Source organism: Antechinus flavipes, chromosome 2 (assembly GCF_016432865.1).
Source record: "Antechinus flavipes isolate AdamAnt ecotype Samford, QLD, Australia chromosome 2, AdamAnt_v2, whole genome shotgun sequence".
Classification (NCBI taxonomy): domain Eukaryota; kingdom Metazoa; phylum Chordata; class Mammalia; order Dasyuromorphia; family Dasyuridae; genus Antechinus; species Antechinus flavipes.
The window spans coordinates 471639245-471667182 of NC_067399.1; the positions used below are offsets into that span (position 1 = coordinate 471639245).

General features: G+C 35.6%; 1 protein-coding gene across 1 annotated transcript; it reads right to left on the bottom strand.

Annotated features, from left to right (window-relative positions):
* Window positions 1-10385: 10385 nt before the first annotated feature.
* On the bottom strand, window positions 10386-27744 carry LOC127550601 (zinc finger protein 501-like). Its single transcript, XM_051979691.1, has 4 exons — window positions 27660-27744; window positions 17921-18047; window positions 17494-17589; window positions 10386-12300 (listed from the first exon to the last, which is right to left on the bottom strand). Exons 1-4 carry the CDS (start codon window positions 27705-27707, stop codon window positions 10964-10966), a joined length of 1608 nt encoding a protein of 535 aa, XP_051835651.1. The 5' UTR covers window positions 27708-27744; the 3' UTR covers window positions 10386-10963.
* Window positions 27745-27938: the final 194 nt, after the last annotated feature.

Genomic DNA, 27938 nt, shown 5'->3' on the forward strand with positions numbered 1-27938 from the left:
AGGGGTTCGGGGAGGAGGTTTGTGGAGCTTGGGACGTGCAGAAAGCGGGGCAGCGGGACACCGAGCAATGTGGGGAGCAGACTGCGGGCCCCCGGGACCGGGCCGCACTTACCACCACGCGGAGCAGTTGCACAAAAGGAGATAAAGTTCTTGGCCAACTGATAACTGCGCCTGCGCAGATCGAGCCTCGAACTTCAGGTCTTTCTGAGGTGTTTCCTCGCTCTTCAACCAACCCTTCTGCTCCCTGAAGGCTTTCTCTGACCGACCCGAGAAGCTCAAAGAAGACGGCTGGAGTTGTCCGCAGCCTCCGGAAGGGACACCACCCCGCCCCAAGAATTATCCGTTTTTAGAAGCTGTCGACGAAATTCATCTTAGGGGTTAGCTCAAACTCTGCTCTTTAGAAAATGTCTGTAATATTATCAATAAAAAATATTATCACTAATAACGCCTTATCGTTATTTAATGCGTCTAGATTACAAAGCGCTTTCCTCACAATGATCCTCCGAGGTAGATACTGAAACATTATTATCCTCATTTAACAGATGAGGAAGCCAAAGTCCAGAAAGATTAGCTTCCATTCTTAAAATCGAAGAATTTCAAATTAGGAGGGATTTCAGGGTTCATGTTGAAAGAAAAATTTGAATAAATACTTGAATACCTGATAGGCTGTGAGGTTTACTTTTTATTACCTTTATTTTAATTGGTTCTTGGACTATAGGTCTGTATGTTCATCGAATCTGTTACTCTCTGTGTAATGTAGCATGGGGACCCCGGATGACAGGAAGGAGAGCCAACTCTGATTGTGAGATAAACCTGAGAAAAGGTTATCACATGTGAGAAATGACCAAAAAAAAAAACAAACCCTCTTTCAACACCCTGTAACTGGAATAAGTGTGCTTTAAATACTTTTTGCAATAGCATTTTTTTTTCAAATACATGTAAAGATAGTTTTTAACACTCATTTTTGTAAAACTTTGTGTTCCAAATTTTTCTCTTTCTTTACCACTCTCCTACCCAAGACAGCAAGCATTCTGATATAGATTTTAAATACTTTTTAAAAATAGAATTTGGTTTTTTGTCAAATTATCAAGCTTTTTTCCCCCTCTTTCCAATTTAGAATAAAAATAAAACCATTATGACAAATATCCATAGTCAACCAAAACAAATGTACATATTGATCATGTCCAGAAATGTGAAACATAATCTGTATATGTAGTCCCTCACTTGCTCCATCAGAAGATGAGTAGCTCTCTTCATCATCATCATCATCATCTCTCTTGCTCTCTCAACAATGTTGAGAATTAATCATACTCCTAGATTAGATCGAAATTTAGGCTAAGAAAACACGGAGTAGTTTGACCCTGCTTTGTGGTATCAAGCACATATTAGGTTTAAACACCATCTGTTGGTCTTTGTGTATTCTGCACTTAGATTATCTACTAACCTATTCCCTCTCTGCCAATGTGAAGCAGCTGTCACTGTATGTGGTCACTAACCTTTACACTTCAAATACCAGAAGGACATATGAAATCTCTGGGATATTTGCTCTTTCTGGGCCAGCTTTAAATTTTTAAAGCTCACAGGAGATTACAAGTTTACAATAAAAACTGGAAGTTTGAGTTCAAGTATCATAAAGAGATAGGCTCTCTGATATAAGGTGAAAGGTGACCATTTTGGAGATAAGACATGCAAATCATACAGACTCCTTTTCATAATAATAGAGTAATTCTCGGATAGTTCCTTTCAATGGAAATACTTGCCCTAACATTATGGGTGGGCTGTACAATATATGTTGTGGTTTATGAGTTGTAATATGCTAGCTCATCCCCAAGTACAACCAGGTCCTAGCAGACAGACGTCTACAATGACTATCACTAGGTTGGCCATAAGTGAAGTGGTGACTCTAGGTACATATATTACATATAGCTAGGAACATCTATAAATGCAAGGTGATCAGCAGCTTTGTCTTATTGGGCTAATTTATTCCAATGGAAATAGACAAAACTGAATGACCCAAATAAAGGTACTTCATGCTAAATTCTGATTTTAGAAGTTTTTAGAATTTTTATATCATAGTTTCTTTCCTTTGTGACAGTTTACAAATCATCTAACTAGCAGTTTCAACCGAAGAAGGTCCTCTTAATCTCTTAGAGAAAGCCTTTGCTACTAGGAGAATATTATCTTGTACCTAAGCATTCAGTCAGGCCAGACAGATAGTTGCCTCGGCTCCATTCATGGATCCTAGAGATAGCCATCCATAAGCAATCTGCAATAAGCTTAGAACATTCTAAGATCCTCTGTCCACTCTGTAAAAAGATGTCCTAGTTATCGTTAGTTTTTCAGATGCCTGAGATATGGTCTCTGGAGTCCCCTGCCGGAGGTTTTTAGAAAAGCAAGCAGTTTTATCACCGCTTCCTTAACTGGAGGTAAAAAAGATGGGTCTGAATTGGACAAAAAGAACACTGAAAAGTCAACCAGGATGCTTTCATGAGTGTCTGTTTTCAATATTGAAAGATTTTGGTTTCCAATTTTTTTCTCCCTCTTTCCCTTACCTCTCGCCACCCAAGATAGCAAGCAATCTGATATGTTATACATGTACAATCATTTAAAACATATTTCCACATTTCTCATGTTGTAAAAGAAAAAATCAGAACAAAAGGGGAAAAAAAAACATAAGAAGGAATAAATAAGCAAAAAAGGTGAAAATAGTATTATTTGATCCATTTTCAGTCTCCATAGTTCTCCCTCTGGGTGCAGGTTATGTTTTCCATGCTAAGTCTGTTGGAATTGTCTTGGAGCACCACAATACTGAGAACTAAGTCTATCATAATTGATCATCATACAATCTTGTTATTATTATGTATAATGTTCTCCTGGTTCTGCTCACTTCACTCAGCATCAATTCATATAAATCTTTCTAGGTCTTTCTGAATCAACCTACTCATTTCTTATAGAACAATAATATTCCATATTTATATTCTATATTCCATTCACATACCATAACTTATTCAGCCATTCCTCAATTTATGGAATTTCCATATTTCCAATTTCTTGCTACTACAAAAACAGTTGCTACATACAATTTTGCACATGTGACTCTTTCCCCCTCTTTTATGATCTTTTAGGATACAGATCATGTGAGTGTCTGTAAAGGTCCAAGATAAAAGAGTCTAACACAATTTAATTTAATTTAGCAAACATTTATTAAGCAGGAAGGCATTATTTTTGGTGTTGAGACAAAAAATGAACTAGTTTCTACCTTCAAAAAGTACATTCTATTGGTAAAGGGAAACATGTATAGTTAAGCAAAATAAATTTCCCCATCAGCCATGTTCTTCCCCACAATATGCCCCAATCTGTATTGTAAGTATTATTTCTCTCACTGGATATGGGTAACATCTCTTTTCTGAATTTTTGGCTGATCACTATCAATCCCAGTTCTCAAGGCTTTCAAAATTGCTTGTCTTTACAATGTTGTTATTGTGTTAATTATCCTAGTTCTCTTTGTATCAGTTTATACAAGTTTGCCTAGGCTTTTCTGAAATTATTCCTTTTATCATTTCTTACAGAACAATAACATTCCATTGTATTCATGTACTATAACTTGTTCAGCCATTTCCTAGTTGATGGGAATGCCTTTCAGTTTCCAGTTCTTTGACACTACAAAAAAAAGCCACTGCAAATAGTTTTGCATGTGTGTCTTTGTCTGATCTCTCTGGTAGTAAAGACCTACTGGCAGTATTGCTAGGTCAAAGGGTATATGCAGTTTGAGAGCTTTTTTGGGCATAGTACCAATTTACTTTTCAGGATGGCTATATCAGATCACAGTTGTACAAACAGTGCGTCAATATACCTGTTTTCCTGTATGTCATTTTCCTTTATTTGTCAACTTTGCTAATCTGATGGATGATACCTCAGAGTTATTTTAATCTACATTAAATTGATAGAAAACTACTGATAGTATTTTAGAGCATTTTTTTCATATGGTTGTTGAACTTCTTTCTTTGAACACTGATTATTCATATTCTTTAATCATATATCAATTAGTGAACGGTTCTTATTGTTTTAAATTTTTTAAAATAACTTTTTATTGATAGAACTCATGCCAGGGTAATTTTTTACAGCATTATCCCTTGCACTCACTTCTGTTCCGATTTTTCCCCTCCCTCTCTCCACCCCCTCCCCCAGATGGCAAGCAATCCTTTACATGTTTAATAGGTTACAGATACAATATATGTGTGCAGAACTGAACAGTTTTCTTGTTGCACAGAGAGAATTGGATTCAGAAGGTATAAATAACCCGGGAAGAAAAACAAAAATGCAAGCAGTTTATATTCATTTTCCAGTGTTCTTTCTTTGGGTGTAGCTGCTTCTGTCCATCCTTGATCAATTGAAACTGAATTAGCTTTCTTTATCGAAGAGATCCACTTCCATCAGAATACATCCTCATACAGTATCGCTGTTGAGGTATATAATGATCTCCTGGTTCTGCTCATTTCACTTAGCATCAGTTCACGTAAGTCTCGCCAGCCCTCTCTGTATTCATCCTGCTGGTCATTTCTTACAGAACAATAATATTCCATAACATTCATATACCACAATTTACTCAAACCATTCTCCAATCGATGGGCATCCAATCATTTTCCAGCTTCTAGCCACTACAAACAAGGCTGCCACAAACAAATTGGCACATACAGGTCCCTTTCCCTTCTTTAGTATCTCTTTGGGGTATAAGCCCAGTAGAAACACTGCTGGATCAAAGGGTATGCACAGTTTGATAACTTTTTGAGCACAGTTCCAAATTGCTCTCTAGAATGGCTGGATGTGTTCACAATTCCTTATTGTTTTAAATTTGAGTCAATTCCCTATATATCTTAGAAATCAGCCTTATCAGAGACACTTTTTATAGGGACTGGTAGGTGGTGCAGTGGATAGAATTGTGAAATCAAGAAGACTTATCCACATGAGTTCAACTAACTGGCTGTGTGATTTTGGCCAAGTCACTTACCTCTGTTTGCCTCCATTTCCTTTTCCATATAGCAAACTGGAAAAGAAAATGGCAAACCAACTACTCTAGTATCTTTGCCAGGAAAATCCCAAATGGAGACATGAAGAGCCTGACATGACTGAAAAACAACTGAACATGTGCCAGTACTAGGCAAAGTGCTCTGGATACAGAGAAAGGCAAAAGACAATTCCTGCCCTCAAGGAGTTCACAGTCTAATGGGGGAAACAGCATAAAAATGAAAATAATATATGATAAATAGGAAATCAAAAGAAAGAGTCTCTATGTCCTCATTTACAAAATGATGATAATAATCCTTGTACTAGCTCAACATGCTTGTTTTGAAGTAGGGTCTATGCAAACCTCAAAGTGCAATGTGAAAGTGGGTTATTATGAAGCATAGTATGTGCCAAACACTGGACCAAGCACTTGGCAATCATTATCTCATTTGATCCTCACAACAATCTTGGGAGATAGGTACTATTATTCTCATTTTACATATAAGGAAACTGTGACAAACAGAAGTTAAGAGACGCCCATGAACACACAGTTAAATGTCTGGAGCTGGATTTGAAGTCAGGTCTTCCTGACGTTCTATCCACTGCACCAATATAAATTAGGTCTATTTTGGGCCCATAAAGGATAAGTGAAAAGAATTGTTCAAGTAATCCTACCAATTTTCCTTTGTTATTTAGCAGTGAATGATCTTTTTTTTCATGACTTATTATGTAGTAAATAGCCACTTTACCAAAGAGGAAAAAAGAACACACATACACATTGAATTTACATATCCTAATGAGGTTTATTTTAAGTTTTAAGTTATTCTTTACCACCAGAAGTCTTGGTAGGCTTAGATATGGAGGTGCTATGGTTCTTCAAGTATGCATTTTGAATTGGTTCTCCATCAGTTGTTTGGGAAGTGCAGGGGCCTGAAGTCTCAATTCAGTTCAGGGGTGTGACAGTCCCTCATGTGAATTTTGAAGGCAACTACAAGACAGAAAGTTAATGTGGCCTCCCAGCTTCTTTATTACTCACATTCTTATCCTCTCTTAGGTGTATGTCATTTTCCTTACTTCCCAGGGATTTGAAGGCAGTAATTGGTGAGAAGATAAGGCATATCACTCTACTCCTAGACCTAATTCTGGTGTCTTTGAGCTTTGTAAGTGAAGAAAGGGACAAAGAAAGGAGAAAATGAAGAGTGGGAATGGGGTCTCACTTACCCCATAGGTAACTTTGCAAATTTATTGGGACTGTTCTTGTGGTCCTGGATGGGGTTCAAGAAACGACCTCAGAACCAAAGGCTTCCAGAAAGAATGGAGTAGTCTTTAAATTAGGGATTTTAAAGTCAGAAAGTATAAACTTGGCAAAAGGAAGAATAAATTATCATGAAGTTCCTGACTTAACTATCTTCAACCAGTATTCAGGAACTAAAGCATGCTATCTAGCCAGGCATAGTATTTCTGAAATGTCTTGCACCTATGGGATGGATCAGTAAAGGATGTGGAGAGGGGAAGCAATATTAGGTCTTTAAGGACCTTAACACAATTTATTCACATAACCTTTGAACCACCTCCCTACCAAACATACCAGTGTGACAGGAAAAAATAAGTAAATTCTATTTGGATATCCCAACCCTGAATGAACAACAAAGCCTTAGGGAAGATCAATGATACACAATTTTCAAGAATAAACTATGCTGGGCAGCTAAGGGGCACAGTGGATAGAGCATCAGCCCTGAAGTCAGGAGGATCTGACTTCAAATTTGATCTCTGACACTTAACACTTCCTAACTGTGTGACCTGGGCAAGTCACTTAATCCCAATTGCCTCAGCCAAAATAAATAAATAAACAACGATATCTTTCATTACCATCCCTCCTCCAGCTGCAGACAAATTGGATGTTGTCTAAATTTGATCGGTGATATAACAAAATAACTGCAGACTTGAGAATAGGCATCTTAAACTCAACATGTTTCAATGTGAACTTATTAACTTTTCATCCCAACTCTTTACCTTATTCTTAACTGACCTATAGATAACGGGGATGGTAATCTGGATTTCATCCTTTATTTCTCACTTTCTTTTAGTGCTTATCTCTAATTATTTCTTAACAAGTCCTGTTCAACTGGGAAATGAATGTGAACTATTTGCATTTTTGATTTTCTTCCCGAGTTATTTTTACCTTCTGAATCCAATTCTCCCTGTGTAACAGGAGAACTGTTCGGTTCTGCAAATATGTATTGTATCTAGGATATACTGCAACATATTTAACATATATAGGACTGCTTGCCATCTTGGGGGGGGGTGGAGGGAGGGAGGGGAAAAAACGAAACATAAGTGAATGCAAGGGATAATGTTGTAAAAAAATTACCCTGGCATGGATTCTGTCAATACAAAGTTATTATTAAATAAAATAAAATTTTAAAAAAGTACATTAAAATATATATATATAAAAAAAAAAGTCCTGTTCATCCAACTTTGCAGCTTCTCTTGAATATACTTCTTTTTTTCTATCACTTCTACCCTTCTGTTGCAGGCCCTTAAAATCCTATACCTAAACTATTTCAATAGCCTTCTGATTGGACTTCTGGCCTCCTGGATTCTAGCCCACCCTCCACTCTGCTACCAAAGTGATCTCAAAGCAAAGGCCTATCATCCCTTCTGCCCCACTATCTCTTACTTCCAACACAAAATATAAAGTCCCTCTGTTTCGCTTTTAAATCTTCATGCTCCGGCCTCCTTCTACCTTCCAGTCTACTCATACTTTATTCTCCTTCACTTCTACTATCCAGTGACACTAGCCTCCTGGCTTCTTCAGGCAGAGGACACTTCATCTCCCGACACTGGGTATTTTATTTGGGTCTTGTATAGGTCCGGGAATTTCCTCTCTCTTTTTCTCTACCTCCTTGCTTCCTTCAAGTCTCAGCTAAAAGTCTACTCTCTAAAAGAAACTTTTCCCAGTTACCCTCTAAAATTATCTCCAATTTATTCTGTGAAAATTTTGGTTTTTACAATGTTCCTTGCATGTTGCCTCTCTCAATAGATTGTGAGCTCCATGAGGTCAGGGACGATTTTTGCTTGTATTTATGCCCTTTATGTTTACTACAGATTGGCACAGAGTAGGGCACTTAATAAAATAAATGTTTGTGAATTTGGCTTCATGCAGATAAGTCCCAGATCTACTTATCTTACTCTATTCTCCCCTGAAACTCAGCCTTGCATCACTAACTCCTTAACAGACATTTCTAAATGGACAACCTAAGGACTTCTCAATCTCAACATGTCAGAAATAAAAACTCATTTATCTTTTTCCCTCAAATCCTCCCTTTTCCCTAACTTCCCTCATACTATAGAGAGCACCTTATCATCCTTAACTCTGTTCTCATGCTCATTCCTCACATCAAATCAATTGCCATGTTTTGTCAATTCTCCAACAATGTCTTAAATCAATTCCCCCTTCTCCAGTCACAAAACTCCTCCAATTTAAGCCTTCATCAATCACCTTTCCCTTAGATTATTTTAGTAATTTACTATTGGCCCAATCTCCAATGTTTACCCTCTCCAATTTACGTCCACTATTTTTTAAATTGATATTTCTAAAGTACAGGTTATTGTCACTCCTCTGCTCAAGAAGTTGCCTCTGGGATAAAAGACAAAATTCTCTGTTTGGCTTTAAAAGCAATTTATATGACCTATTATTATTTCTTTAACTGGCTGATTTACATGAACTATAAAAAACTTCAAAGTGGAAATTAAATATAGTGTTATGTATTATCTTTTTTATATAAAGGCAAATCAGTGGCTAAGATGACAGGAAAAGATAATAACGAATGTTGGAGGGAATGTGAGAAAACTGGTACTGATACATTGTTGGTGGAACTGTGAATAGATCCAACCATTCTGGAAAGCAGTTTGGAACTGTGCTAAAAAAGTTATCAAACCGTGCAATACCCTTTGATCCAGCAGTGTTACTACTGGGCTTATATCCCAAAGAGATCTTAAAGGAGAGAAAGGAACCCACCTGGGCAGAAATGTTTGTGGCAGCCCTTTTTGTAGTGGCAAGAAACTGGAAAATGAATGGATGTCCATCAATTGGAGAATGGCTGAATAAGTTATGGTATATGGATGTTATGGAATATTATTGTTCTGTAAAAAGTGATCAGCAGGATGATTTGAGAAAGGTCTGGAGAGACTTGCATGAACTGATGCTAAGTGAAATGAACAGAACCAGGAGATCATTGGACATGGCAACAAGATTATACAATGATAAATTCTTATGGACGTGGCTCTCTTCAATAAGGAGATGATTCAAAACAATTCCAATTGTTCAGTTATAAAGAGAGCCATCTACACCCAGAGAGAGGACTGTGGGAACGAGTGTGGACCACAACATAGCATTCTCATTCCTTCTGTTGTTGTTTGCTTGCATTTTGTTTTCTTTCCCAGTTTTTTTCTTCCTTCTCTATCCAACTTTTTTTGTGTGCAGAAAGATAACTGTATAAATATGTATACATATATTGGATTTAATGTATATTTAACATATTTAACATGTATTAGACTACCTGCCATCTAGGGAGGAGGTGGGGTGGAAGGAGGGGATAATTTGGAACAGAAGGCTTTGCAAGGGTCAATGTTGAAAAGTTACCAATGTATATGTTTTGTAAATAAAAATTTTTAATAAAAAAAAATAAAGGCAAATCAGACATCAGTCTCCTGATAAGGAATGTGTGATCTTATACCATTTCAATAAGAAAGTTAGATTTAATTTTCATTATTTAAACTTCAGCTATAGTAATGTATTGTGCTATTTGCATTGGTTTAGTGCAATTGCTCTAAAAGATTTTTACATTTTTTTTATTTTAAAAAGCTTACATATGTAAACACATATACATATGTATACATTTATTAAAATATGTATATGCATATATACAAATATATGTGTCCATACATAATACATATTTAGAAAACCTGGAACACATCTAAATGTCATTTGAAAACTGAAACCAGCACACTTTATATTTAGACTTCAAATGTAACACAGGTATATGAGAGGAAACCAGTAAATATAGTAAGAGAGAAAGAAATAAAGGAGAAAATAACACTACAAACTCATAGCTAGTGACAAACTGTTGCATATAAACTTATGCTTGGTCTGCTTAGACCACATTGAAGGATGGTGTTCCCTTCTAGGAATCACATTTTAGTAAGGATATTTGCAAGACAGAATTCAACCAGAGGTGAATCACTAGAATGATGAAGGGAATAGAAAGCCTTTCATATAAGAATCAGTTAAAGAAATTGTAAATGTTTAGCCAGAAGAAGACTAGAAAAAACATGACAGTTGTCTTCAGTTAGAAGACAAAATTAAGAACAATGAGTGAAGTGTCAGAGAAGATGGATTAAGTATTTATTAAGTGCTTACTATGTGCCAGGCACAGTGCTAAGCACTGGGAGTAAAAGAACAAGCAAAAAAAAGACAGACTCTACCCTCAAGGAGCTTACATTCTAATGGCAGAAGACAACATATAAAATAGAAATATGGTAAAAAATAGATTTCAGTTTGATTTAAAGGAAAAGTTCTTAGCAATTGAAGCTGTTCAAAAGTAGAAAGGACTGTCTTGAGAGGTTGGAGCAGGGAATTTCTTCCACACTGGGAACCAAGTGAGTGATCACTTGGTACAGATGTTTTAGAGAAATTTCTGCTTGGGAATAAATTGTATTAAATTATCCCCGATGTCCCTTTCAACTCAAATTATATGATTGTATAATTTAAGGATATTTATGAGTCTGAAAGAAATTTCTGTAAATCCACTTCATTTCCAGTGTTATTCTGCAGAGAATTTGCATTGCTCTCCACTGTGGTCTGAGTTTGTATAAGAAAGATCTTCCTTGTCATAGGGGTCCTTTCCACTATGAATTAATTAATAACATGTCTATTTCAACTCAATAACTCCCTAGATTAATTTAACTCATAGGGTTCTTCTCCAACATGAATTCTCTGATGTTTAGTAAGAGATGAGTTGCGGCTGAAGGCTCTCCCACATTCATTACATTGATAGGGTTTCTCTCCTGTATGGATTCTCTGGTGTTGAGTAAGAGATGACCTGTCACTGAAGGCTTTCCCACATTCGTTACACTGATAGGGTTTCTCTCCTGTATGAATTCTTAGATGCTGAGTAAGGTGTGTCCTCCAACTAAAAGCTTTCCCACATTCATTACATTCATAGGGTTTCTCTCCACTGTGAATTCTCTGATGCTGAATAAGGGATGATCTGTTGCTGAAGGCTTTCCCACATTCACTACATTGATAAGGTTTCTCTCCAGTATGAATTCTCTGATGCTGAATAAGGGCTCTGTGCTGTCTGAAGGCTTTTCCACATTCATTACAATGATAGGGTTTCTCTCCTGAATGAACTCTCTGATGTTGAGTAAGGGCTGTTCTTCTGCTAAAGGCTTTTCCACACTCATCACAATGACAAGGTTTTTCTCCAGTATGAATTCTCTGATGTTGGGTAAGGGCTGTACTTCGGCTAAAGGCTTTTCCACATTCAATACATTCATAGGGTTTTTCTCCAGTATGAATTCTCCAGTGTTTATTAAGTGATGAGGTGATGCTGAAGGCCTTCCCACATTCATTACATTTATAGGGTTTCTCACCAGTATGAATTCTCTGATGCCAAGTAAGGTGTGTACGCTGGCTGAAAGTTTTCCCACATTCACTACACTCATAGGGTTTTTCTCCTGTATGGATTCTCCTATGTTGGGTAAGGTATGAAATTTGGCTGAAGGCTTTCTCACATTCACTACATTCATAGGGTTTCTCTCCAGTATGAATTCTCCGATGTTGGGTAAGGTATGAAATCTGACTGAAGGTTTTTCCACAGTCATTACATTCATAGGGTTTCTTCCCTACACAGACTTGCTGATGCTTAACTAGATCTAAATTATGTTTGAAGACCTTTCCACATGTATCACATTTATTATATCTCGTTTCTACAGAACTTCTCTGTTGAGTAACAAGTATTGATCTTAGACTAAGGCTTATTCCAAGTTCATTACATTCAGAATGGTTCTTACCACTTAAGTTTTTCTTGTGGGTGACTGACATTTGTTTTAACATTCTCTCCTTGATTCTTTGCTGCCTCCCTAACTGTTCATCATATTCCAAGGCTTCTTCAATTGTGGAACACCAAAGACCATCCTCTGGGAATCTTTTCATTATCACCTCCTGCAATTCTTCTTTAGCAATATTCTCCTTTGGAGTAGATTCCTTGGTTTCAGGTCTAGTTTCCCAGTCTGTAAAAAATAAAACATGAAAATATCTCCTATGCTGAGAGCAGAAAAACTGCTATAGTATGCTATGCATACTTTGAAAATTTTGAAATATGACCTTCCAATCTGGGAAGAATGGAAAGTAGAAAGAGTAAATGAGAAAGGAACACAAATAATTATAGAAAGAATATACAGTGGGGAAGGAACACAAATCATTAGGAGACCTAATCTAGTATGAGAATTGAACACAGAGAACAAATATAATTTAACAAACATAGGAAGAAGGGTAACCAAGGAAAAAGGCTAAATGAAATAAATGTAGGCGCAAATTAGGACTAAAGGATAGTGTGATAATAGAGCACTGATTTTTATTATTCCATGCCTGAATTACTGTAATAGTATCATAATTATTAATAATATATCTTCTCATGATCTTCTTTTAATTTTTTTAATCATCTAGTATACTACTACCAAAGAAATGTTTCACTAACAACAATTTCATGTCTTTAAAAATATTCCTGAAGTCCATCCAGGTACATCCTTGGATGTCATGATCAGAGGAATTCTGCAGTCTCCTACTAACATCTAGCTATAATCACTTCTTGAATCCACTTGCAAAAACCCATATTCAACGTGAAGTAAAAAAAGAGCAAGAAGAAAAACCATCATTAATTACCCCAGAATTAGGATTATTTCTACATTCTAATCCTGGAGTTTATTTGTTGTCTTAATCTCCTTTATTTCCTAGATTGCAAATTCTAATTTTGTTTGATGATCAAAATCTATTTTGCTTGATTACTGATATCAGATGTTCTAGTCACAACTTTAACTTTCTGCTTTTCAGATCTTGGAATGTTCTATTTCAGGAAATAGGTCTTAAACCTTGTATTCCTAGTTCTGATCTCCTGCCCAAGTATCTCCTAATCCTGGGACCTATCTGACCACCAGTAATACAGTAAGCTATTATCAATCTCCTTCACAAGAGCGTCAGGCTGTCTACCACTCAAAAGTTGCTACCACAACTCCTAAAAGAATAATGTTAGTCTTTTGTTGAAAAAATTTTGTTGAAATGGCTTGCCCTATAGCTCCTGATAGGATGAAATCTGTGGTCTATATCCATTTGATCAACTATCACTACCATTTGGCATGGTCTTATCTATTCAAACTTATACTTTACTTTTCCCTAACAAGTACCCTCCACTTTAGTCCATGCAAACTCCAGTTTCTTACATATTCTATACTCATTCAAAATTTCAAGCCTTGATCATGTTGTTCAATATACCTCAAAAACCCTTTTGGAATAAAATTCTAAACATGCTTCAGAATATGTTCCACTTTAAAAAAAAAAAAAGTCTCTAAAGCCATTTAGCCATACTGACTGATGTTCTCTTTTCATGGAATTTATACTTAGTTTTTTTTTTTTTTTTAAGTCTTATCCCCACTATTAACTATGAACTTTGTAGCGTATTTATTCTTTTTATATCCCCTTTGCAGGGCCTAGATATTATAATACAGGGTTTTGTTCTCAGTAGGATCATAATCAATATTTTCGGTATTTTATTCCTAAAGTACATCTAAGCTATTACCTATTTTATCCATATTATCTTTCATGAGTACCCATGTTTTATGTTCAGATATATAATATTTCAGGTGAGATTTTACTTTGTCTTTCCAACAAAGAATTCTAAGATCTTGTGTGTAGGTAAATACATCACTTACTTCTTTTGTATCTTACTCCATAATAAACAAATGCTTTTGTGTGAATAAACGAATGGAAAAATCCTTCCCTTGTGGTCTTATCACAATCAGGGAAGCAGAGCACTGGAATTGTGGGAATAGGAAGGCAGCAGAAGCTGCCAACAGCACTCACATCATCATCATCATAACTGACATTTATAAAGCACTTTAAAATCTGCCCTGCACTTTACATATTATCTTGTCACAGCCTTTTAACAATCCTGTGAGATAAGTACTGTAGATAGTGTTATCTCATTTTTCACATAAGAAAACTCAGGTTCTTAAAGATAAAGCACTTATTCTTAGTCACGTACAACTATTGAGCAAAAGGAGTAGGATTCAACCCCTGGCACTGCTGACTCCAAGTCTAACATGTTAGCTACATACTAAGTTGCCTATCATGAGTCCATTTTTCTTTCTGAAAATGTTAGAAGGAAATATACACAATAAGGAAAAAAACTCATCTTCTGGCCTGATGTTCCCAAATTGGTCTTTTTTTAACTGTAGAGTTATTATTTTGGAAAGAAGGTAAGCAAAAAAGCTGGATGATATCTCTTCATGGCAGAGAAAGTTCTAGGCTGTCTGGTAACTTGAGAGGATTTCCTTGTATCTATATATCCCTGGGAAAACGTTATGCACTGGACTACAGTACTAAAAGCTACCTTAAGTATAAAGCCCAAAACATATTAAAAGACAGAGTGCGGATGACTTTGAATCCTGAAGACAGCAACAGCCATATTTCTTATAATAAATACTATGTGACCCTTTTTCAATTTTCCAGGTCCATTTGTATCAGAGGTCACAGGACTCCTCCAGTAGGCAACAATGTTGGGAGCCCATCACATAGGTCCATAGAGTTTACTGTATAAATTATTTACTAAGTATTTACTATTTAAGCACAACTGAAGATACAAGGAAAGGGATAAGATAAAGGGCATTACCTCCAAAGACCTTACTAGCCAGATAAAAAAGACTAACACATGAAAAATTGAAAATAAAAGACCATATAAATAAACAGAAGGTTTATGTGGCATTGATTACACGTGTTTTAGTATTTCATAAAAAAAGGAAGATCAACACAACATGCAGTAATCAAGGAAGATTTTCTGGAGGAGAACTTCAGGGGACAGTAAAGGCTTTGTGCTTAGGATTTAGTAGACAAAAAAGAAAAGTGGAGGATATTCAAGTAGAGCAGAACAATCCAAAGCCACAGTTTGAGAAAAAAAAGCATCATTTATAAAAAATATGAAGCAGAGTTTATTGATTGAGAAATAGAGAAAGTAAGATTTAGATATTACTTAGGAGGCAAGTAAGAGACATAGAACTTTGACTCAAAGGGTAATGACTTTCTTATTTGCAACTTGTCCATTTGAAGCCCTGTTTTCCTTAAATATTAAAAATCACAGAACCTCAGAGAATCTTAGGAAAGATTTTTGTCCAAGATTTCTGATTTCTTTAGAACACAGAGACAAAGTATTTTCCCTTCCTTTTTCCCTTCCCTTTTCTAGAAGTTCACAGAATCATAGATTTTAAGCTAAAATGAGTCTTAGGTGTCATTAAGTACAGCTATAAAATTTTACAATTGAGGACACTGGGGCACAGAGAAGTTAAAAGACTTTCCCAGATTACACAGTTTCAAAATAGGATTTGAATCCAGGTCTCTCTAAGTTCAGTATCCTATCCATTCTACCATGCCACTTAGCAGAAATGTCTTTTCTTTGTAAAGTCAACAGCAGGCATTTTCAATATAAATTAATTTTGATAATCCACATACAAGATAAATTGGTGGAGAGAAAGAGCAGACCATTAAAAATGACAGGTATAATTAATATTAACTAAGGAAGAGAAGTGATCTCTTAGGATCTTCCGACTTCAGATTTAGTGGTTTTTCCACCATACCACAAATCCAGCTGTATGGCAATGTAGACCTGGCCTAGAATGATGGATGCTAAAAACTGAGACCCTAGAGATTTTAAAAGAACAAGACTTGGTGATAGATTGAACATGAAGGAGATAGATTATTTAATATGATGCTATAACTTCCAGATTAGAAGAATAAGAGTAGGACTAGTGGCAAAAAATGTAGGATCTGTTAAAGTATTTGGAATAAAATATTATAAATTCTGTTTGAAATAAGTTGAGTTTGAAAAAAACAGGGGGATATCCAAATAGGTTATAATGGAGATAGGTAAAAATGTGACTAGTATAAATGTGACACATCTAGGTTGGAAATATAGATTTGAGATTCATAAGCATAAAAAAAAGTGAAATAATCACTACGATTAAGTTCTCCAAGGGACCTGCTACAGAAAAGGAGGAATAGAAAACTGAAGATACTGAGCCCTATAACATATTACAAAAGGGAGAAAGGAAGAAGAAAAGCCCGTGAAAAAGAGCAACATAGTAGTGCATCATATAAGCCACTGGAGGAAATTCAAGCATCAATAACAAACATGTCATCATTACCAAATACTATAGAGGGCAGAATTTAGCTTTTGAAATTTTAACCCCTAATGATTGGAAATCTATAGCAAGGACATGTTTAAAATCTGGAGTACACATAAATCCAAAGTTCCACTCTCTACAAAATACAATGAAAGTGAAGAAGATGCAGCTGAAGAAAAGGTCATTAGGAAAGTGTGAGATGTGAGTATGGGAATGGTGAATGGAAATGAGGATAGCAATGGAGGAAGAAAAGATACCAGATTATAGGTATTAAGGGTTCTGTAAATTTAGGAAGTGTTATAATTGCAAATTATAATCCTCCTCCTCCTCATCAGAATGGAAATTGAAGTAGTGGATATGGGTAACAAATTTGAAGAAAGAAAAAATAGGGAGCTATGAATAGGAAAAGAAAGACTAATCACATTAGAAAAAGAAGTAAAGGATCTAGGTTGTAGAACATTCTATAAGGGACAAACTCCATAGTGTGAGGGAGAGTTTAGCTTTTTAAAAAGAAGGACAACTCTTCTTCCAAAATTGGGACATAGAAAAAATTTAAAAGACATATGGAAACTGACTTTAAATATTTGAAAGGTTGGCATGCAGATGAATGAGTAGGATTATTCTACTTTACCACAATGGGCAGAACTAGGACTAAGGAGTAGAAATTACAGGAGATAAGGAAGTTGAAGAAAATTCACTAAATATAAGGAAGATCTTTCTAAAAATTAGAGTTGTCCCAAAATAAAACAAGCTATCTTGTTGCCACTGGAAATGTTCAAGAAGAGATTGGATAGTCAACTATCTTTCAGGGATGTAATAAGAAAAAAATTCCTGTACAAAGTAAAATATTCTCCTACGACACAGCAGGATGAAGTCAGGATACTCATGGTAGCTCTTATCAAATGGTCCCAGTCTTCTTCAGAGGCATTGCGATTTTTCCAGAGGACCACCCACACAATATTTTCAAAATATCACCTCATTGATTCTTACTTACAGTGACTTACTTACTTACTTTGCCTTGCTCTCATCACTCACCTGAGCGGTTCCCTCTTAGAATTTTTCTCTCCATCATCCAAGGTTCTTTTCTTTGCTCCAACTGGGAGATCAAATGTGGTTTGGAAACTTGATGCCCTGCTCATGGATAAAGACAAAGGACTTGGGTGTTTGTGCTAGGGACAAAGAACAATCCTAGAATTTAGTCTCAGTAACTTGCTCTTCAAGACCTCTGAAGGGTGAGAAAGGTACAGCATAATGAGCAGCACACTGAAACTGCCCATTTCTAATACTAGGAAGTATAGACTTTTCACATAGAAAGAGGGATTGAGGACACCCTATTTCTCTGTGCCCTGAAGTCCAAGCCCAAATTCTGCTAATATTTCAGAGGACCCATAGCATTTAACAGTCAGGGGAACAAAGATAATCTAAAAGGCAGATTCTGAATCTTCCAGGAAGCCACCCTTACCCAATGAGACCAGGTTCCTATAGTTTTCCAGCATTACTTCCCTGTACAGGTCCCTCTGAGCAGGGTACAGCTGCCCCCATTCTTCTGGGGTGAAGTCCACAGCCACATCCTTGAACGTCAATGACTCCTGAAATTCCAAAAACATTCCTGCTAAACCTAGAACCATCAGCAATGGGGCTTTAGGGAAAGCTGGGAGCATCACAGGATGAGGATAAGCTTTATAAATGGTCTTTTTAAAAATTTTATAATAACTTTATATTGACAGAATCCATGCCAGGGTAATTTTTTTACAACATTATCCCTTGTACTCGCTTCTGTTCCAATTTTTCCCCTCCCTCCCTTATAAATGGTCTTAAGAAGGATGATTGAAACAGCATGAATTAATCAAATCCAAATCATTTTATAAAAAATTAATTTCTTTTAAAAAATAGATCAGACTGGTAGATTGAGTGCCACAGGCACAACATATACCTCAATTTCAGCAAGCCCTTTCTCAGTCTTTCATTATATCACTGAAGACAAGATGGAAAGATGTGAACTGGATGACAATACAATTAGGTGTATTCAAAACTAGTGGAATTTGGACCCTAAAAGTAGTAGTTAATGAGTTGATATCAAGCTAGAAGAAAATCTCCAGGGAGTATTGTAACAACCTTTCTTGATCCGTTTTGTTCAACATTTTAACCAATAACGTCAATGAAGACAGAAATGGAATGTTTATCATATTTGTGGATGACATGTTAGAAGTCAAAATCAGGATTTGAGAGCCTACTTTGATAGACTGAACAAATGGGCCAAATAGGGGTGAATTAATATTTTTTTCAAAAATCAACTGTATGCATAAAGATGAGAACACAGCCTGACAAAAATTCATCCTAAAAAACACTGAAGGATTTTATTGGGCTGCAAGTCAAGTATGAGACATTAAAACATAGAAAAATCAAAAAAGCTAATGTAGATTTTTGTTGCATTAATGGAAATGCACAGAATAAAAATGGCAATAATTTCATTCTACTCTGTCCTGGTTATATAAAATTGGAGTGTTTTATCTATTCAGATCCAGGTCTCACATTTTGAAAGATATTAACTTACAGGAATGCATTCAGGGGAAGAGAATCAGTATCTATAAAAGTGTATGAGAATGTTTAATTTCAATTAATTGCCAAATTGTATCAATTTCATCTCCTTAAAATCTGTCACATTCATCTCTGTCTCTCTTCACTACAACTACTCTAGTGCCTGAACTGTTGCACTAGAATCCTAACAGAAATCCCTTCAATCAGTTTCTTTGCAATCCATCCTCCACCCAATTGCCAAATTGACATTCCTAAAGCACAGGTGTGTAACTCTATCAACTTCCCTACTAGAGAAATATCACTGATTTATCTTTTAGGACAAAATGCAAACTTTTGTTAGTATACTTCAGAATAATACAAGTCTTCTATCTCCACTCTATTTTTATAGGCTGATTATATACTACTCTTTTTTGCGCACTTTATATTCCAGCCACACTGGCCTACTTGCTCTTGTTCTTACATGATGCTCCATATCCCACCTCTGTGGCTGTGTACAAGCAGTCCCCACATGCCTACAATGCCTTCTACTCAACTCCTTGGAAACTCCAGCTCTTTTCAAGGCTCAGTTCAAGTGTCATCTCATTGGAGAGGCCTTTCCTAATTCTCTTAATTGTTAGTATTTCCCTATCTCTATATATTTATTTTCTATATAGTCAGTATTTACTTATTTGTGAATATTGTATTCTCTTGTGAGAGTATAAGCTCCTTGAGAACAGGGACTCATTTTTGCAACCATATTCCTAGCATCTAGTATAGTACCTGGAATGGCAAGCTTTGAGTAGATGCTGGTTGATGGGTAGCATGGAAATATCTGAAGGATTTTCATGTGTAAGATGTATTGGATTTTGCTTGTCTTAGAAGGTCATAAGTAGAATTAGTGAATGGATTTCTTTTCAATATAAGGAAAATCTTCCTAAAAATTGGAGCTGTCAAAAAGTAGATTGGACTTATGAAGAGAACTGGGTCCTTCATCAATGTGGTGGGGATGTTGAGTAGAAGTTTAATGTTTCAGGGAGGGTTTGTCTTAGATGACATGTCAAACTCTGAGACTCAATCAACATAAAGGACACTAAGCATTCCAAAGCAAATCAAAAATTGTTTTTTGTTTTTGTTTTTTTTACTATGTAACTAGCATAAAAAAAGTCCAAAATATGGTTTTTGCCTTTAAGGATCATACATTTTTTTGTTCAGAATGTAAACACACACATGACATGAGAAAATAATATCAGTTTTTATTCAACTTTTTAATAGTTTATTATAGATACACCTTCTATGTCTCTTCAGATAAGCAATTGATAAAAACGTTGAACAGCATAGAGTCAAGAACAGATCCCTGGGACACTCAATTCAACACCTATTTCCAAGATGATAATAATTAATTTGGATCACTCTACCAAATTCAAATCTATCTGAGCTATTAACTATCTTGCCTACATCCCTCCATTTTGTCTATAAAGAGAACATTAGAAGCTATTCCAAATGTTTTACTGAACATAACTTGTTTTATTTAATCTAATGTTTAAAATTCTGATGGATTTGTAATTACATGAGTGCTGATGTCAATGCCCCTTCTTTTGGTGTGGTATGCAATCTAAACATACCTCCCTGATCTTTACAATATAAGTCTATGTCTTGTCATGAGTTTTTCATCAAAGATCTACTCAATGTGCCAGAGCAGGACTTCTTAAACTTTTCCCATTCACAGCCACTTTTGGCCTGAGAAACTTTTGCATGACTCCAGGTATATAAGTATATAAATTAGGTATACAAATCAAACAATGAAAATAAGTCATCATTTTGTGACCCCCACATTCACTTACAAGATCCCATATGGGATACAACGGACAGTTTAAGAAGCTGGGTGCTGGAGAACACTTCCTTTGAGTTGTCATTTCACGAATTCCAGTACATTTGGATCATCCATTTATTTTCCCTTGCTCTGGCTACATGACCAGCCTTCTGTCATGAGTATTTTTTCTTTTATACAATCTCTTGTATGCAAGTCATTAACAAAGTGCCACAGTCATTTAAGTTACTTAAAAAATAAAGGTAAGCCTTCGTTTCTCTATTTTCCTTTAAATCACACACAAATTTGATTCTTTGAAAATAATGGTATTTATCTATTCATAGACACATAACATCATTGGGAAAATACTGGTATTGAAAAGACTTGCTGGAGAGCATCTTAAGGTTTTTGAAAACAATGTTTAATTTGCTAAGTGCAACTTATCCAATTCTGATTCATGTTCAATTCTGGATCTACTTTATCTCTATTTACAGTACTTGTGAAAACATATATAAATAAATGAATGGGTTGTCCATCCATGTAATGATCTGAGCAATATGAATTCTTCATCATTATCAGTTAAGATCTAATGAGTAGACAAGTATTTCTCTGAAGAGAGCCTGCTTCAGAGCTTGCAATAATCAGCATGTTATCCACAAACAAGAGTATTTAACCAATCTACAATGGATCTTACTTGTAACAACTATGCATTTTACAAGTTTTACAATACAACAAAAAATGAATTATGATTCTAAATCCAGATATATGAGGATGTCCATCTCTACTCAGATAAGGTCATGCTTTCAATAAACTTGCAAGAAAGAGAAGAATAGTTTTAAAAGGTAAAAAAAAAATGGGCTTAAACATTAATAATTATACTTGGGAAATCTAAAGTTGGAGAATTTTCAAGCAAAAATATTATTATTATGCATAAAATGTGAGTGTCTTTTGTCTCAAAAATGAAATTTTGTACAATACAGATGGCTGAAGAATTTGAAATTGTCCTCAACTTTTTAGTCTTGCTTTAAGAATAAAATTAGGGAGGTTGAAAATTCAGATTTTTATTATATGTGGACTGAAATATATATCTTTTTGATGCTTGAAACACCATTATTAGGTTCACAACTTCATTTAGTTTGTTTTTGGTTTTGTTTTTAAGTGATACCCCATGATTTCATTTATTAAACAAGTACTATATTAGATTTTTAGGTCTTTAACAGCTTTAAAATCTTATAATTTTATTGTTAATCATCTAGTTAGTAGAAAATATGTTAGCTAACAAGGGTGACACAAAAAGCATGGCTTCCAAGAGTTTACAATCCATTGTTGTTTCTATTGTTCTGTCATTGTCAGTAACATCTGACTCTTTGTGACCCCATTTGGAGTTTTCTTGGTAAAGATTTTGGAATAGTTTCTATTTCTTTCTCCAGCTCATTTTCCAGATGAGGAAACTGAGGCAAACAGAGCTAAGTGATATGCTTAAAATCACAAACTAGTAAGTATCTAGGGCTGGATTTGAAGTCAGGAAAATGAGTCCACTTGATTGTAATCTAGATGATTTTTTTAAAAGAGGATTTCCTATAATTCAGGACAGTTATGTCATAATTTCTGAACTAATTAAAAAAATCCTAGACACTATTCTAGCTCACAAACTTGTGATAATAAGTTTCCATGGCTTATGGATATGGACAACTACAACTCAAGGTTAATTATCATTCACACTTAATTTTATCATTTGAATTGAAACAAAGAAAAGATAGTTCTTTTTAACAATCAGGGGCTGTAGCATAAGAATATTACACTAGTAGTCAGATGATCTTAGTTTTTAACCTTGATTCTATCATAAATTAGCCATGTAACACCAAACAAGTCACTTTTCCTCCATTTTGAAAATTTTTTCCTCCATTTTCTTTGAAAAATAAATGGTTTGGACTAAATGATCTAAAATCTGTTCTAGTTCCAAATTCTAAGCCAAAGTAACAAAAGAAAGTTAAAATTCACTGAAATTTATGAAAATGGTCAAAAGATTTAGAATGACAATGTGGGTTTTTAAAATCGTTTGACCACTTAATATTTATTAAGCATCCATTAGGGCAAAGCATTATCTGTGTACACACATACATATAAACACACAGATATCTTTGCTCTCAAACAGCTTACATTCTACCTGTGGAATCCAACAGTATACAATTAAGTAAATATAGGTTAAAGTAATGAGGGGAAGACCATTAACGGGGGAAAGAAGTACATGGTGAAGGGAAAAGGGATGTGGTTAGTAAAAAAGGTGATGCAGAATGCAGAAGAGGTGGTACCTGAACTGGGGACTGAGGCTAATGATGTTAAAAGGCAGAGGTGAGAAAGGAGTACATTTCATGAATGAAAGACAGCTTTGCAAAAGTAGAGAAAGGAGATAGGATGCTTCTAGGAACAGCTCTTGGCTAGTTTGGCAGGAACACAAAATATGCAAAGGAGAATTATCTAAGTGTGGAGAGGTGGTCTAGAGACACTGTGGAGGGTAAATGCTGGCCCCTGGGGAGGAGCTGGATGGTGCTGGTCCTGTTCCAGTCTCCAGTAAATAAGAAGCCAACGGAAAGATGAAATTAACTCTGTGATCTACAATATTAAGAGGCTACTCAGTAGTCTAGGCAAGAGGTGATAACGATTTTAATTAGGGTAGTAAGTATATGAGGGGAGATATTGGGATGGACATGAGAGACGTGCAGGAAGAAGTGAAGACTTGATAATTATTTGGATAGGAAAGGGGGGAGGAGAGGCAGACTGTGAAGACAGAGATGACGCTAAGTTTGCAGATCATAAAGTAATGATCTAATTCTAATACTAAGTTGACACTTAACTATCAGTATAGCTCAGTGTATGTGGAATAATAAAAGACCTAGCAATTAAGAAAAACACAAACAGAATTGTAACAACTTTGTTAATATGGTAATTTATCTCACCCAACAACAAAAAGAGCTCTTGGAGTCAGAAAACCTGGGTTCAAATTCTAACTGACATATTCTGCCTAAGAACAAGTTCCTTCTCTAAGCCTCAGTTTCCTCATTTATAAAATGGGACCAATAATACTTACACTATTTCACAGGGTTGTAAAGAATATGCTTTATAAACTTTAGAATTCTTGTTTCAGCTCTGCCATTAACACATGGTCTTATGACTTCATCTTTTTGTGGCCTCAGTTTCCTTATCTATAAAGTAAAGGTTATGGACTAAATCAGGGTTTCTTAAATTTTTTCCACTCACAACCCCTTTTCACCGAAAATTTGACTTGATCCCGTCTTGAATTGGAGCTGATGTGTTTCTGGCAGCATTCGTGCATGCACAGTGCAAAGTGTGAGTGCTGTGTATTCAACCAAGGCTGCAGTGAAGTCACCCAATGCAACACAGGCAAGTGCTGCCAGAAACACCTCAGATTCATGTGTTTGATTTTGAATTAATTTTTGTTAATTGCATTCAGCAACCTTTTACTACTGCCAAATTATTTGTGACCCACATTCAGTTACACAACCCCAAACGGGACTGTGACCCACAATTTAAGAAGCTTTGGACTAGATATCTGACATCCCTTCCAATTCTAATGTTCTATGATTCTGAGTTCTGGATTAGCATCAGAATCCCTAATTATAACATTACACTTACAGGAATATTATGCTGTACTTTATACAAAGTCATTTTCAAAAGAACAACTTAATGAAAAGTAGGGGAAGTATAGACTGCCTGTGTATACACATAAACACATAATCATACATATTCCTGTGTATGTACAATATACATTATATTATACATACACATATTCGTATTGTATGCATACAACATATATGTGTCTTACATATGCAAATAAACTGTCCTTTCTTCTTGTTGCCTCAAATGTTAAGCTAGGTCTAGACACAGTTGGGGGTGTGTAGGTATCTATGTCATCTTTGCCTTTTTTCTATGTGTAAGCCCCTATACTCAATTCTTTACCAAATCCTGGGAATCTTACCGCTACAATATCCATTTCCTTTCATTCACACAGCCAATATTCTAGTTCAGATCCTCAGCTTCTCTTGCCCAAATGATTTTTAAAGCACCATAAATATCTCTCTGCCTTAGTTTTTCCCTTCTCCAAGCCACATTTTACAAAGTAGTCAGTTAATCAAACTAAGACATATGAGCATGTTGACTTCACATAGTAGAATGGGCAACATAGTTTTAAAAAATTCTGCTTCTGTAGTCAGGAAGACTTAAGATTCAAATCTCACCACTAATACTTTCCAGTTGTGTTAGAAGTCATGGACAAGTCATAAACTTTTGAGTCTCAGTTTCCTCATCTATAAAAGGGGGTAGGGGGTAGAGAAAACTCTTACCTATTTCACAAGGCTATTGAAGCTCAAATGAAATAATGTATATAAAATGCTTTGCAAACATGAAAGTGCTATGCTAATGTTAATGTTTGCAAAGAACTCTAATTGCAAATCAGATATAGATTTATAATAATGTGTCATATTATAATACTTGATAACTTGGCTTTTGAGTTGTATGATCCAAACAAGAAACCTAGATAAATGATAATGATATTCCTACTTTTGGCACTTATTCTAAACTGGGATGATGATGGTGATGGTGACAGTGGTGGAAATGGTGTTACTCCCCTGCTCAAAAATTATCAGTTGTTCCCTATTGACTTTTAGATAAAAATCAAGTCCTTAATCTACCATTTAAAGCCCTCCACAATCTTGGTCTGATTTACTTTTCCAGCCTTATTATACTTTATTCTCCTTCTTGCATTCCACACTAGACTGTAGCTTTCTTCAATCTCACTTTTTCACTTTTAAGATTTCACTTGATTTCCATGCATCAGTCTAGGCTGCTCCCCAAGCTTGAAAGGGACTCTCTCAATTGTCCTTCAAGATCCTGACCTTAATTCAAAGGCTTAGTCTAGTTCCGCCCTCCTTCATGAAGCAAACCTCTGGATCCAGCCAAATAAAAGTGTTCTTCATCCCCTTAAATTTTCTTAGATTATTTTGGGTCTCTCTAGCACTCATTTCACTCTATCTTGTATTAATAATTAGCTATGTACATCATTCTTTACTTTCCCCAGGTATAACATTGGGGAAGCCTGAATGTCATTTTATATGTCTATAGATCTAACAAAATGTCTTTTCACCTTAGTGTCTGTTGAACTGAATTCATTGTTGATGAATGTAATAACTATATTAAATTTCACATCTACATTGTGCTTTACAAAAGTTTATATAACACTTTCCCTTCGATATTCCTCTTGACGTAAAAAGTATACATACCATTTAATAAGAGAAGAAACTTAAAATTTTGAAGTTATATGACTTGCCCATGGTCCCACAGTTTGTATCAAGGTTGAGACTAAAAGCTGGTCTTCTGAGTCTTGAAGTCCAGTGCTTTCCACTAGATCACACAGCTATTTCTTGAGCTGAATGCAAACTAATCACCAGAACACAACAGTCAAGATTCACTATTACTTCAGAAAAATATGAGATTTATAACTTTTTTTCTCCCAGTCTCCATAAATTGGATACCTAAAAATACTAATTAAAGTAGTATCACATATATGTAAATGTTGACTTATGGAATTTTAATCTAGGCAATTTCTTATCTATTTACTGTGGACAATAAAGCTTATATTAGGTATTATATTACTTTCTCTGGATGGTCAATCCAATTCTTTTGTTTTCTTGTTCAGAATATATAAACATCTAGCTTCTAAGAAAATGGCTAGGAAAGCCTGCTCTGCTGCCACACTCCTAATAAATGGAGTACTCTTCAGAGAAAAATCTGTAAGAGTTATGATATTTGGACTTGTTGGAGTGAAATGTTTTCCCGGGGGAAATGTTTCAGGGAAATGGCTAAAAACTGCTAGAAAATCATAACTATCAGTAAGTTATTATCTTGTTATCTTCCCTTTCTTTATTCCAGACAACTGTCCATTTATCACATCAAAATCAAGTGGTTTCAAATTATGAATTCCTCAGATTGTTAGCATTCAAGGTCCTCTACAATCCAACTCTACCCTATATATTTAATCCACTTTCCATTGCTCTCTAACATGATCCTTCCACTTTGGCCAGGTCAGTGTAACAGGTCCCTTCTGAGATTTTGTTCATGATGTTCTCCCTAATAGAAATATCCTCTGCAATCCTTTCCAATCATCTATCCAACCTCAGGGCCAGTTCATATCCCAACTCTGAAAGAAAGCCTTTTGCTACTGTGGTCCATAGTGATCTCAATTTCTTTATCTATTGTCTGTGCCATTTATTTTAACATTTACTAATATATTTGTATTTTTCTTTATAATAAAAATAATTATTTTGTATATGTATCTTTTTTTCCCTAGAGAGCTACAGTCAGTTGAAAGAATACTAAATAAGGAGTAAAAGGTCCCAGGTTCTAGATGAAGTCCAATAATTATCTCTCAGTCTACTATTGGATAAACCTTTAATCTCTCAAAGGTAGTAGGGGCCTTAAAGATCATCTAGTATAATTCCTTTATTTTTACAAATAAGGAAACTAGGAGTCTAAGAGAAACTAAATTGCTTGAGAATGAAGATTGTCATTTGAATCCATTTGTAGGTTCTTGAATACAGTACTGAAATATACAAGTAAGCTCTGAATCACTTATTTAATGGTTGAGTGGATGCTGGGCAAAGAGAATAAGAATACTGAGGATAAGATAGGCAAGTTGAAAACATTACCTACTGGTCATTCTAATACCCAAAACTCCTCTAAGAAAGAATTGGCGCTCATGTCATTGGGCAGAAAAGCAAACTGATGAGAGAGGAAATGATTTCCTTTTTACCCTCTGATATCTGAGATGGCATTTCAAAAGAGAGAAGCAACCCCAACTCACCTGGGATTTGGCTGTCAGGAGCCCAGAGTTAATTCTCTCTTCTTTCATGCTCCCCTCTTGGGGAAGGGTAGAATCCTGAGAAAGCAGAGCTGGGGAAGAGAAAGGAGCCATGAGGGAAACCCTCTTGCTTTGTGGTTCCCAGACTCATTAGACCATATGCTAGACTAACTTGCCAGTTAGGTGTGAGTCCCCACACTCCTTATGAAGGAAGGAGGACCCATTCCTAATGAGAGAACCATAAATATGGTCATTTAGAATGCAGTCTATCCTTGTGTTTCT